Below are 13,940 nucleotides of genomic sequence, written 5' to 3'. Positions count from 1 at the left end.
GCATGGCTGGCGCTTGGATGTACACAGAGAGCTAATATTAATAATATGCATGCCAATCTCTCCTGGCTGAAAGTAGAGGAGAGATTGACTTCATCACTACTTGTAATTATGAGAGGTATTGACATGTTGAATGCACCAAGCTGTCTGTCTAAACTACTGGCACACAGCTCGGACACCCATGCATACCCCACAAGACATGCCACAAGAGGTGTCTTCACAGTCCCCAAGTCCAGAACAGACTATGGGAGGCACACAGTACTACATAGAGCCATGACTAAATGGAACTCTATTCCACATCAAGTAACTGACTCAAGCAGTAAAACTAGATATAAAAAAACAGATAAAAAACACCTTATGGAACAGCAGGGACTGTGAAGCAACACAAACATTGGCATAGACACATGCATAGACACGCACGCACGCACGCACGCACACACGCACGCACACACACACACACACACACACACACACACACACACACACACACACACACACACACACACACACACACACACACACACACACACACACACACACACACACACACACACACACACACACACACACACACACACACACGCCCTATACATACACATGGATTTAGTACTGTAGATATGTGGTAGTGGTGTAGAAGAGCCCTGAGGGCACACAGTGTGTTGTGAAATCTGTGAATGTATTGTAATGTTGCTTTGGCAGCAGCAAATGGGGATCTATAATAAGTACAAATACAAATACAAAACAGTATCTCCCCACATGAGGCCACAGCACAGTAGTAAGTCCCAGCATCAGAGAGGCTGAGTCTCCTCTTGGGGAGGTTGTAGACACAGCTCTGTGTAGGAGACCCAGCCTCAGGGCTCTTCTCACACTGATCACTACTGTCTCTATTGTGGTAAATGATTCCTGGATGGGATTCTCCTGAGCCATGTCTGAAACAATAGACACTGTGTTCTCCTGCACAGGTCTCAGTGTGTATTGTACAGTTCAGAGTCACAGAGTCTCCTGGCTGGACTGACTCAGACACAGGCTGTTGACGCACAGACATGATTCTGGACTCTGAACCTGACAAGACGGCCAATAAACACATTGCATCTCTAGAATATTACTGTAGCAAGTGTTCTCCCATAAAAATGTGTTAAATGAATATCTTAATTATCTGACTAATAAGAGAATACTTCAAATTTACACTGTATATATGTCAATTCCGATTTACACAAACTAAACAAAATCTGTCTCTTTACCTTTTACAATGAGAACGGCTCCTTCTCCAAACTCCACCTTATTGCTATAATAGTTCCCACAGTAGTAAGTGCCTGAATCAGAGAAATGCATGTTGAGATCCTTAGGTGACTCTTGTTTTGGCCATTTTCCACTGAGAAGTGAAGGTTATCCTGAAACTCTTGTTAGGCTGTTTTGTTCCTGTCAAACTTATACACAGTTGAGAATAGCTGTACCAGGAGAAATGTATGTCCATGTCGCCTGCATAAAAGCAACGGAAAGTCTTCAACGTTTGCTGACATGAGACTACTATCCTGATGTATGGATGGCGACTCAGCTAGCACATGAATTAGAGAACAAGTAAATATATTAGCTGGTGCATACCTCAAATACAACTTTGGATTGTCAAAGTGTCTGTAGAACAATAATGGGATACCTTATGTCCCCAAATCATCACATAAGCAGAGAAATATAAAATATATACTTAACCATCTCTATGAGAAGTGGAAATATCAGACACAGTGTGATCATCTTTAAAGTTGTCAGCTCTTCACAACTTGGGTCTTGAGTGGAAAGAGTCCACCCATATAGACAACACTTCTACAATGGAGTTACATATGATTGGTCGAACTGGACCACATCATTTTTGTTGACGCCTCATTCAGGCACGATTGTGATCTTTACGTGTATCTTTTACAGTTCAGAGTCACAGAATTGTTCTACAGGTAGAATCTCATCGTTTTGAATTGTATAAAATCAGCACACGTTTTAAGCAGGGTTTCCCTCAATCTTTATCTCTGCAGCTACTGTTGTCTAAGAGACTCATAATTGTGGCTTTTTTGGAACATACATGCTATGACACTGTCTTCCACTGGGCTTCTATCACCACACAGTCACTTCACCTCACCAAAAACATGAATAGGGAAAACATAGCAAACACAATTGTAACGTCTGCTTCCAACTCACACTCTCATACACCTGATCCCAATCACCTGAATTCTGATCACCTGTTCACACACCTGTTTGTCATTATCACACACTATTTAGTTCAGTTCTTTGCACCCCATCTTTGTGAGGTATTGTTTGTTTTTGACACACTTCTCTTCAAAGCTCTATTTTTCCCATCATTTACTCATCCCGTGTATGATAGTTTTTGCCTGCCTCACTAACGACGCCTTTTGCCTATTCCCTGCCTGTACCTTAGCCTATCGTATTTCCTGTTATTCAGCTATTGCCTGATCTCCCGGGCGACGTTTCTAGCCTGTTCCCTGCCTGTACTGTTGCTTTTTGGACCCCCTGTGTATGACCTGCTTCCTGCCCCTGGACCCAGCTACCTGCCTCTTCCTGTGGTCCTTTACATTAAAACCTCCCTGGTACAAGTGGGACGGTAGCGTCCCAACTCGACAACAGCCAGTGAAATTGCAGGGCGCCAAATTCCAAACAACAGAAATCCCATAATTAAAATTCCTCAAACATACAAGTATTACACACCATTTTAAAGATAAACTTCTTGTAAATCCAACCACAGTGTCCGAATTCAAAAAGGCTTTACTGCGAAAGCACACCATGCGATTATGTTAGGTCAGCACCTAGTCACAGAATCATATAGCCATTTTTCCAGCCAAAGATAGAAGTCACAAAAATCAGAAATAGAGATAAAATAAATCACTAACCTTTGATCTTCATCAGATGGCACTCATAGGACTTCATGTTACACAATACATGTATGTTTTGTTCGATTAAGTTCATATTTATATCCAAAAATCTCAGTTTACATTGGCGCGTTATGGTCAGAAATGCATTGTCTCAAACAAACATCCGGTGAAAGTGCAGAGAGCCACATCAAATTACAGAAATACTCATCGTAAACATTGATAAACGATACAAGTTTTATTCATGGAAATAAAGATAAACTTCTCCCTAATGCAACCGCTGTGTCAGATTTCAAAAATGCTTTACGGCGAAAGCACACTTTGCGATTATGTTAGGTCTGCACCTAGCCACAGAAACCCATACAGCCATTTTCCAGCCAAGGAGAGTGTCACAAAAGTCAGAAATAGCATTAAAATTAATCACTTACCTTTGATGATCTTCATCTGGTGGCACTCCCAGGTCTCCATGTTAGACAATAAATGTTTGTTTTGTTCGATAATGTCCCTCTTTATGACCAAATACCTCCCTTTTGTTCGCACGTTTTGTCCAGTAATCCAGTAATATAAGGCGCATGCACTAATTCCATACAAAAATACAAGAAAAAGTACAATAAAAGTTAGTAGAAACATGCAAAACAATGTTTAAAATCAGTTCTCTGGTTGTTTTTGTCATAAATAACCAATAATATTTCAACCGGACAAAAGCTTCGTCAATAGAAAAGGAGAAACAAGAAAGGCATGTTCCCGATCAGGGCGCATGGCTGATGAATGGAAATTTCCACTGGCCACTGATTGAAAGTGCTGTATCTCCCTAATTTTTCAGAGTAAAAGCCTGAAACAATGCCTAAAGACTGGCCACATGCAGAGGAAGACACAAAGCTTGTGAACTGGGTCCTAAGTCTTTGTATGGTGGATAGGCTTCCAATGGAAAAACAGCCTTTCAGAATAATAGTACTTCCTGGTTGGATTTTCCTTGGGTTTTCGCCTGCCATATCAGTTCTGTTATACTCACAGACATTATCTTAACAGTTTTGGAAACTTTAGAGTGTTTTATATGCAAATCTACTAATTATATGTACATCCTATCTTCTGGGTCTTAGTAGCAGGCAGTTTAATTTGGGCACACTTTTCATCCAAAATTCCGAATGCTGCCCCCTACCCATGTAAAGTTTTAAGTTTTTTAAACACCTGCTGCGCTCTGCGCTTGAAACCAGCTCTATGTCTCCATCGTGTTCATTACAACAATAGAGTAGTCTTCTTTTAGTGATCTCTCATTCAGGATTTACACTCAGTAGAACAGATGGATAGTATGCCCTCGCATGATATTGGCATTGAGCAGGTCCATGGTTCTAGTGGCCTAACATAACACTGATTGAGAATACTCTACTGATCTCTACTTCAAATTACCTAATACATAGCCCATTGTGTTTTTTCACAGATTTCCATCGACTGTGTGTAGTTAAGCTGCCTCATGAAAACAGTTGGTTTACTGTTGCTGAAATGGTCATCTTGAAGTGTAGGTAGTATAGCCTACAGTATGAGAGAAATAAGAGTTCTGAGACATCCGGCTGAAAACCACAGAAAGAGAGAAAAAGAGAGAAAGAGGGAGTAAAGAGCAGAGAGAGAGAGAGAGAGAGAGAGAGAGATGTCTTGTGTACAATAGACAATCAGGCCCTAACAAAGCACTTGCGACTTCCTCATCTTGTGTTCATCACACACCACAGAGTACCTGTGAATAGGTTGCTGTGTGTGAGGCGGTGTTAGTCGCATGAGAACGGAAAACACTTTTCTTCAATACAACTTAAAGATGCCTGAGCATGGCCCAAATAAATACATTCAACTTCCTTTGTCTTGATTATTGTTAAATGTTTATTCATCTTATCACATGGCAGAGAGGCAATACATTTAATTTATTAGCAGCTACAGTTACAATAACAAAGCTAATACAGTAACTTAGAGCTCATGAATCTGTTTTATTGTTCTACTGTCTGATCCCAGAGTATATGACCACCGTCTCTTCCTGCATGTTGCTTCTCTGTCTTCTAGACCTGTTCTTCTTGTTGCTCAGATTCAGAGCTACATAATGGAGACTGTCTGCATCTTGGGCCTGTGAGGAACAAATATAAAATAGAGGGAGAATATTACTATATGCTATATATGCTATTTAGTAATATATAGCAACTGATATTTTTATTGTAATACAACATTTGGAATTCTGCTTACCCCTGCATCTGAAGAAGAGACTGCTGGTTCTCTTTTCTGAGAGACGGGTCCTGGAAAGAAACACAGAAGAGATAATGATACAACTGCTTCTTCCATTACAGATACATCTGGTGATATGAAAGAAGAGCAACTTCTATGAAGGACTTTACCTGCTACATACATCATTCATTTATTTGTTATGGACTTCACTTACCTCTACACTGCACACACTTTCTCTTGTTCATCTTGTACATGATGCAACCAAGGACAGTGATCAGTATAAACGACAGACCCAATGCTGCGCTTAGGCAGTACACCAAGAGAATAGGTTCTGCGCCATTGTCTGTGAAAATAAATATTGTGCTAGAAGCATAGTAACTATATGGATGATTGCATGTTTTCTCATGTGATCTAAATAACTAGTACTGTATGCAGTTTTACACTGTAGATTATTCAATAGATATAAACAAAAATGTAAGACGTATCACCTACCCTTGATGTCCAGTTTGGTCCCATTTCCAAACAGCATCTCCCCACATGAGGCCACAGCACAGTAGTAAGTCCCAGCATCAGAGAGGCTGAGGTTCCTCTTGGGGAGGTTGTAGACACAGCTCTGTGTAGGAGACCCAGCCTCAGTGGTCTTCTCACACTGATCACTCCTGTCTCCATGCGTGTAAATGATTCCTGGACGGGATTCTCCTGAGCCATGTCTGAACCAATAGACACTGTGTTCTCCTGCACAGGTCTCAGTGTGTATTGTACAGTTCAGAGTCACAGAGTCTCCTGGCTGGACTGACTCAGACACAGACTGCTGTACAACGGTGGTGTTTCTGGATCCTGAACCTGATAAGAAGGTTATTATGTCAGTAAGTATATGCGTGGGTCTTAACTAAACATATGTTGAATACATAAAATAATATTTCATTATGGGAATACATAATTTTGTATTCCGTATCATTGTATCCAGACGGTAAAGTGGAAAAAGTGCTCAAGATGTTCCCTCAGTTGCAGTCCATAAGTAACTAGTTATTTTCTCTTTAAATTTGTATGTTGTACCTTTTACAATAAGAATGTATCCTTCTGCAAATTCCACCATATTGGAGTAGGAACTTCCACAATAATATGCTGCTGAATCAGAAAGCTTTACGTCTGAGATCTTTAGGTGGTTTATTCCATTGCCACTTTCCACTGAGACACGAGGGTTACCTTTAAAGCCATGGTAAAATATAGCATTCTTTTCATACTCATAAAAGGTTGACATGAGCTGAGGATTATATCCGAAGGGTTGCTTGTACCACAAGAAGTGCATTGCCAAATTGCCTTTATGAAAGCAGTGCAAAGTCACTGTGTCTCCAACATTGGCTGACATGAGACGGATGGCTAAGGATTGTGCCACAGCTAGAATACACAAAAGCACAGAATTTCATTATATACTTCAATATACATGTATGAATTGTATCAATAAAGGTGTACATCCTATAAGCAGAGAAATATATAAGTGTGACTTACCCATCACCCTAAGAAGTGGAAGTATCATACACAGTGCCATGATCTTCTTTGATGTTGTCATCCTCTTCACTAACTGTGTCTTAAGTGGAAAAAGTCTACTATGTAGACAACACTTCTACAACGGGCTTAATGGTGATTGGTCGGACTGGACACGTGCATCATTTTCGTCAATGCCTTATTCAGCCCACCGTGGTCTTCATAACTGAAAACCACTCATATAATCAACGTTTAAAGTGGGCCAATGCTTACTTTGTAGGATATTTTGTGCAGGTTGGGTGTCTTGATGATGATGCTTTTTTTACATTGTGTACTTTGCAGGCACTGACTGGACAAAGATGTTCAATCCTGGGGTTGCATTGTGGTAAGAGAAATATAAATGTCCATCAGTAAAATGGGTTTAAAGTAATACTGTTGTCTGGTAAGCATGCAATACATTTCTGGCATACAATGCAGTATGTACCTGTATATGCTTTAGGTATCAAACTTAGTTTTGTGCCTTAGATATCTTTGGCCCCACCACATGCAACAGTTACAGTTCTCCTGATGACCTATAGGAGGACTGTTATACATAGAACTTGATATGTACCATGAGGAACAGTGGTGGAGTGTCATGAGTGTTTATTGGGGAATCACTTACAGGATGAAACAAGTCTATTGTATGTCAGTCTCGTTCACTATCATTCACAGAATCTGTGAATACATGTACACAACTTCTACTTTAAATCAATTATCGTAGTTCAAGAATGAACATGAACATGCTTTTTAGTCCAGGACTAGTCATAGTCTGTGTCTGGGAAACTGGCCCATGTGATAAGATAGAGGCTATGTAGCATGCAGTATGTCAGTGGACTGTGTTTCTAATTGTTATGGTCATGATCAACAATATAAACATGAGAGAAAACACACTGACACCACATAGACATCCTGCTGAAACTACGTAGTGAGTGAAATGCCAACCAGGCCTGTACAAAGCAAAGAGACGGCCTTGTCTTGAGCACACAGGAGATCAAAGTGTTCAGGTACCTGTGAACAGCTCACTGAGTGCATGATGTGTGGGTGGGTTTAGCATGGTGTCAGCAGTTGATGTTATTCTTCAATAACACAGACCCCAAAGCAAATCAGAGAAAAATATATTTATTCAAAGAGAACAAATCATAGTTGTTATGCTGGAAAGTAGATGGTCGATGTTAATACCCAAGCTTAGCCTGTGGTTGGCCAATTAGACTTCCTTGCAGTTAAATTGGGCCAATGACCAAATACCAGATATCCCATTTCAGAGTCAATGTATAGACAATTTGGACCAATGAGAACTTGCCACATGTAGCTATGAGTCCCGAACTGGAATTCCTAAAAACTACTAGTTCAACTGCTCTCTAGCCCTCTTGACCTGTAGTCCTCTTGACCTGTAGCCCTCTTGACCTGTAGTCCTCTTGACCTGTAGTCCTCTTGACCTCTAGTCCTCTTGACCTCTAGTCCTCTTGACCTCTAGTCCTCTTTGTGGTGCATTTATCTTAGAATATTCTTACAATGTTAACAGAGGTTGTCTCTGCAGAAGCCCACTGTACAAACATTAATACAGGCATACTGTATGTACAGAACACAAGAGAAGGAAGAATTCTATTTGAGTCTGTATCAGTTGTTTAAATAGATATTTATTCATTCAAAAAGAAGGTGCGTTCTGTACACAGGCATTTCAGGAGAACAGTTCAATCAATTAACACATACAGTATAAGGAAGGATGATGATGATCAATTTAATTAAAATATCTTTCAAATCCAATACAAGCAACAAAGCAATCTCTATAAATCATAATTTGTAATACATAGCGATGATACAGTACCACAGACTTCATTCAAAACCCATCTCTAGTCTATTGACACTGGCCTTAGCTTGATCTATTTCCTGGTGGTGTAGACGGTGATAAAGATGATCAGATAGCAGAGGAGAATTCCAGTTCTTATGATGGAGAGAAGACCAGGATTCTCCTCTGTGGATCAACGTCACAACATGAAATAATAAAATTGCTCCTTAAATGACATAGACTGACTGTAACGGCGATCCTCCTCCTCTCCATCTTCGGAAAAGGAGGAGTATTGAGGGAACCAAGGCGCAGCGAAGTTTGAACACATATTTATTAAACAAGACGAAAAACGAACACGAACTACACTTGAAATGATACAAAATAACAAACGACGTAGACTGACCTAAACATGAGAACTTACATAGACACGAAGAACGCACGAATAGGAAACAGACTACATAAACCGAACAAACCGTATACAGTTCCGTATGGTGCAAACATAACACAAACACGGAAGACAATCACCCACAAACAAACAGTGAGAACGCCCTACCTAAATATGACTCTTAATTAGAGGAAAACGCAAACCACCTGCCTCTAATCAAGAGCCATACCAGGCAACCCAAAACCAACATAGAAACAGATAACATAGACTGCCCACCCAAAACTAACGCCCTGACCAATTACACATACAAAAACAACATAAAACTGGTCAGGACCGTTACATAACCCCCCCCTCAAGGTGCGAACTCCGGGCGCACCAGCACAAAGTCCAGGGGAGGGTCTGGGTGGGCAGTTGACCACGGTGGTGGCTCCGGCTCTGGACGCTGTCCCCACACCACCATAGTCACTCCCCGTTTTTGTCTTCCCCTCCCTAAAACTGCCCACCCTAAATGCCCACCCTAAAACTCACATCCCCTAAATAAACAGCCAGCACCAGGAGAAGGGGCAGCACCGGGACAAAGGGCAGCACCGGGACAAGGGGCAGCACCGGGACAAGGGGCAGCACCGGGACAAGGGGCAGCACCGGGACAAGGGGCAGCACCGGGACAAGGGGCAGCACCGGGACAAGGGGCAGGTCCCGGCTGATAAACTCTGGCAGATCCTGGCTGAGGGACTCTGGCAGGTCTATGCAGGCTGACGGCTCTCGACGCTCATGGCGGGCTGACGGCTCTCGACGCTCATGGCGGGCTGACGGCTCTCGACGCTCATGGCGGGCTGACGGCTCTCGACGCTCATGGCGGGCTGACGGCTCTCGACGCTCATGGCGGGCTGACGGCTCTCGACGCTCATGGCGGGCTGACGGCTCTCGACGCTCATGGCGGGCTGACGGCTCTCGACGCTCATGGCGGGCTGACGGCTCTCGACGCTCATGGCGGGCTGACGGCTCTGGCTGCTCATGGCTCTCTGACGGCTCTGGCTGCTCATGGCTCGCTGGCGGCTCTGGCAGATCCTGTCTGGTTGGCGGCTCTGGCAGATCCTGTCTGGTTGGCGGCTCTGGCAGATCCTGTCTGGTTGGCGGCTCTGGCAGATCCTGTCTGGCGGGCGGCTCTAGCGGCTCCTGTCTGGCTGACGGCTCTAGCGGCTCCTGTCTGGCGGATGGCTCTGTAGGCTCATGGCAGACGGGCGGCTTTGCAGGCTCATGGCAGACGGGCGGCTTTGCAGGCTCATGGCAGACGGGCGGCTTTGCAGGCTCCTGGCAGACGGATGGCTCAGACGGCGCTGGGGAGACGGATGGCTCAGATGGCGCTGGGGAGACGGATGGCTCAGATGGCGCTGGGGAGACGGATGGCTCAGATGGCGCTGGGGAGACGGATGGCTCTGGCCGGATACGGCGCACTGTAGACCTGGTGCGTGGTGCCGGAACTGGAGGCACCGGGCTAAGGATAAGCACCTTCCTACTAGTGCGGGGAGCAGGGACAGGGCACACTGCATTCTCAAAGCCCACTCTATACCTGATGCGAGGTACCGGCACTGGTGACACCGGGCTGAGGACAAGCACATCAGGATTAGTAGGGGGAGAAGATACAGTGTGTTCAGGGCTCTGGAGACGCACAGGTGGCTTAGTGCGTGGTGCCGGAACTGGAGGCACCGGGCTAGATACACGCACTACAGGGAGAGTGCGTGGAGGAGGAACAGGGCTCAGGATACGCACTGGTAGCCTAGTGCGTAGTGTAGACACTGTAGGTACTAGGCTGGGGCGGGAGGTGGCGCCGGAAATACCGGACCGTGGAGGCGTACTGGCACTCTTGAGCATTGAGCCTGCCCAACCTTACCTGGTTGAATACTCCCGGTTGCCCGACCAGTGCGGGGAGGTGGAATAACCCGCACCGGGCTATGTAGGCGAACCGGGGAAACCATGCGTAAGGCAGGTGCCATGTATGCCGGCCCGAGGAGACGCACTGGAGACCAGACGCGTTGAGCCGGCCTCATGACACCTGGCTCAATACCCAATCTAGCCCTACCAGTGCGGGGAGGTGGAATAACCCGCACTGGGCTATGCACTCGTACAGGAGACACCGTGCGCTCTACTGCGTAACACGGCGCCTGCCCGTACTCCCGCTCTCCACGGTAAGCCTGGGAGGTGGGCGCAGGTCTCCTGCCTGCCCTAGGCCCACTACCTCCTAGCCTCCCCCCAAGAAATTTTTGGGAATTACTTACGGGCTTTTTGGGCTTCCGTGCCAGATGCGTTCCCTCATAGCTCCGGTTCCTCTCTCCGGTAGCCTCTGCTCTCCTCAGTGCCTCCAGCTGTTCCCATGGGAGGCGATCCCTACCAGCCAGGATCTCCTCCCATGTGTAGCAACCCTTTCCGTCCAATATATCGTCCCATGTCCATTGCTCCTTCTTTTCCTGTCCCTTTCTCCGTTGACTCCGCTGCTTGGCTCTGGTATGGTGGGTGATTCTGTAACGGCGATCCTCCTCCTCTCCATCTTCGGAAAAGGAGGAGTATTGAGGGAACCAAGGCGCAGCGAAGTTTGAACACATATTTATTAAACAAGACGAAAAACGAACACGAACTACACTTGAAATGATACAAAATAACAAACGACGTAGACTGACCTAAACATGAGAACTTACATAGACACGAAGAACGCACGAATAGGAAACAGACTACATAAACCGAACAAACCGTATACAGTTCCGTATGGTGCAAACATAACACAAACACGGAAGACAATCACCCACAAACAAACAGTGAGAACGCCCTACCTAAATATGACTCTTAATTAGAGGAAAACGCAAACCACCTGCCTCTAATCAAGAGCCATACCAGGCAACCCAAAACCAACATAGAAACAGATAACATAGACTGCCCACCCAAAACTAACGCCCTGACCAATTACACATACAAAAACAACATAAAACTGGTCAGGACCGTTACATAACCCCCCCCTCAAGGTGCGAACTCCGGGCGCACCAGCACAAAGTCCAGGGGAGGGTCTGGGTGGGCAGTTGACCACGGTGGTGGCTCCGGCTCTGGACGCTGTCCCCACACCACCATAGTCACTCCCCGTTTTTGTCTTCCCCTCCCTAAAACTGCCCACCCTAAATGCCCACCCTAAAACTCACATCCCCTAAATAAACAGCCAGCACCAGGAGAAGGGGCAGCACCGGGACAAAGGGCAGCACCGGGACAAGGGGCAGCACCGGGACAAGGGGCAGCACCGGGACAAGGGGCAGCACCGGGACAAGGGGCAGCACCGGGACAAGGGGCAGCACCGGGACAAGGGGCAGGTCCCGGCTGATAAACTCTGGCAGATCCTGGCTGAGGGACTCTGGCAGGTCTATGCAGGCTGACGGCTCTCGACGCTCATGGCGGGCTGACGGCTCTCGACGCTCATGGCGGGCTGACGGCTCTCGACGCTCATGGCGGGCTGACGGCTCTCGACGCTCATGGCGGGCTGACGGCTCTCGACGCTCATGGCGGGCTGACGGCTCTCGACGCTCATGGCGGGCTGACGGCTCTCGACGCTCATGGCGGGCTGACGGCTCTCGACGCTCATGGCGGGCTGACGGCTCTCGACGCTCATGGCGGGCTGACGGCTCTGGCTGCTCATGGCTCTCTGACGGCTCTGGCTGCTCATGGCTCGCTGGCGGCTCTGGCAGATCCTGTCTGGTTGGCGGCTCTGGCAGATCCTGTCTGGTTGGCGGCTCTGGCAGATCCTGTCTGGTTGGCGGCTCTGGCAGATCCTGTCTGGCGGGCGGCTCTAGCGGCTCCTGTCTGGCTGACGGCTCTAGCGGCTCCTGTCTGGCGGATGGCTCTGTAGGCTCATGGCAGACGGGCGGCTTTGCAGGCTCATGGCAGACGGGCGGCTTTGCAGGCTCATGGCAGACGGGCGGCTTTGCAGGCTCCTGGCAGACGGATGGCTCAGACGGCGCTGGGGAGACGGATGGCTCAGATGGCGCTGGGGAGACGGATGGCTCAGATGGCGCTGGGGAGACGGATGGCTCAGATGGCGCTGGGGAGACGGATGGCTCTGGCCGGATACGGCGCACTGTAGACCTGGTGCGTGGTGCCGGAACTGGAGGCACCGGGCTAAGGATAAGCACCTTCCTACTAGTGCGGGGAGCAGGGACAGGGCACACTGCATTCTCAAAGCCCACTCTATACCTGATGCGAGGTACCGGCACTGGTGACACCGGGCTGAGGACAAGCACATCAGGATTAGTAGGGGGAGAAGATACAGTGTGTTCAGGGCTCTGGAGACGCACAGGTGGCTTAGTGCGTGGTGCCGGAACTGGAGGCACCGGGCTAGATACACGCACTACAGGGAGAGTGCGTGGAGGAGGAACAGGGCTCAGGATACGCACTGGTAGCCTAGTGCGTAGTGTAGACACTGTAGGTACTAGGCTGGGGCGGGAGGTGGCGCCGGAAATACCGGACCGTGGAGGCGTACTGGCACTCTTGAGCATTGAGCCTGCCCAACCTTACCTGGTTGAATACTCCCGGTTGCCCGACCAGTGCGGGGAGGTGGAATAACCCGCACCGGGCTATGTAGGCGAACCGGGGAAACCATGCGTAAGGCAGGTGCCATGTATGCCGGCCCGAGGAGACGCACTGGAGACCAGACGCGTTGAGCCGGCCTCATGACACCTGGCTCAATACCCAATCTAGCCCTACCAGTGCGGGGAGGTGGAATAACCCGCACTGGGCTATGCACTCGTACAGGAGACACCGTGCGCTCTACTGCGTAACACGGCGCCTGCCCGTACTCCCGCTCTCCACGGTAAGCCTGGGAGGTGGGCGCAGGTCTCCTGCCTGCCCTAGGCCCACTACCTCCTAGCCTCCCCCCAAGAAATTTTTGGGAATTACTTACGGGCTTTTTGGGCTTCCGTGCCAGATGCGTTCCCTCATAGCTCCGGTTCCTCTCTCCGGTAGCCTCTGCTCTCCTCAGTGCCTCCAGCTGTTCCCATGGGAGGCGATCCCTACCAGCCAGGATCTCCTCCCATGTGTAGCAACCCTTTCCGTCCAATATATCGTCCCATGTCCATTGCTCCTTCTTTTCCTGTCCCTTTCTCCGTTGACTCCGCTGCTTGGCTCTGGTATGGTGGGTGATTCT

General features: G+C 47.4%; 1 protein-coding gene and 1 pseudogene across 1 annotated transcript; both read right to left on the bottom strand.

Moving 5' to 3' along the window:
* Positions 1-309: 309 nt before the first annotated feature.
* LOC129835451 (Ig kappa chain V region K29-213-like) lies at positions 310-4,030 on the bottom strand (annotated as a pseudogene).
* Positions 4,031-4,725: 695 nt separating this feature from the next.
* Positions 4,726-6,582, bottom strand: LOC129835450 (tyrosine-protein phosphatase non-receptor type substrate 1-like). The gene is made up of 6 exons (XM_055901090.1): positions 6,579-6,582; positions 6,415-6,467; positions 5,562-5,958; positions 5,284-5,412; positions 5,091-5,140; positions 4,726-4,974 (listed from the first exon to the last, which is right to left on the bottom strand). Exons 1-6 carry the CDS (start codon positions 6,580-6,582, stop codon positions 4,849-4,851), a joined length of 759 nt encoding a protein of 252 aa, XP_055757065.1. The 3' UTR covers positions 4,726-4,848.
* Positions 6,583-13,940: the final 7,358 nt, after the last annotated feature.

The sequence above is a fragment of the Salvelinus fontinalis genome, chromosome 36 (genome assembly GCF_029448725.1).
Source record: "Salvelinus fontinalis isolate EN_2023a chromosome 36, ASM2944872v1, whole genome shotgun sequence".
NCBI lineage: Eukaryota > Metazoa > Chordata > Actinopteri > Salmoniformes > Salmonidae > Salvelinus > Salvelinus fontinalis.
Note: the sequence above shows the minus strand (reverse complement) of the source record. Positions and strands in the feature narration are given on the sequence as shown.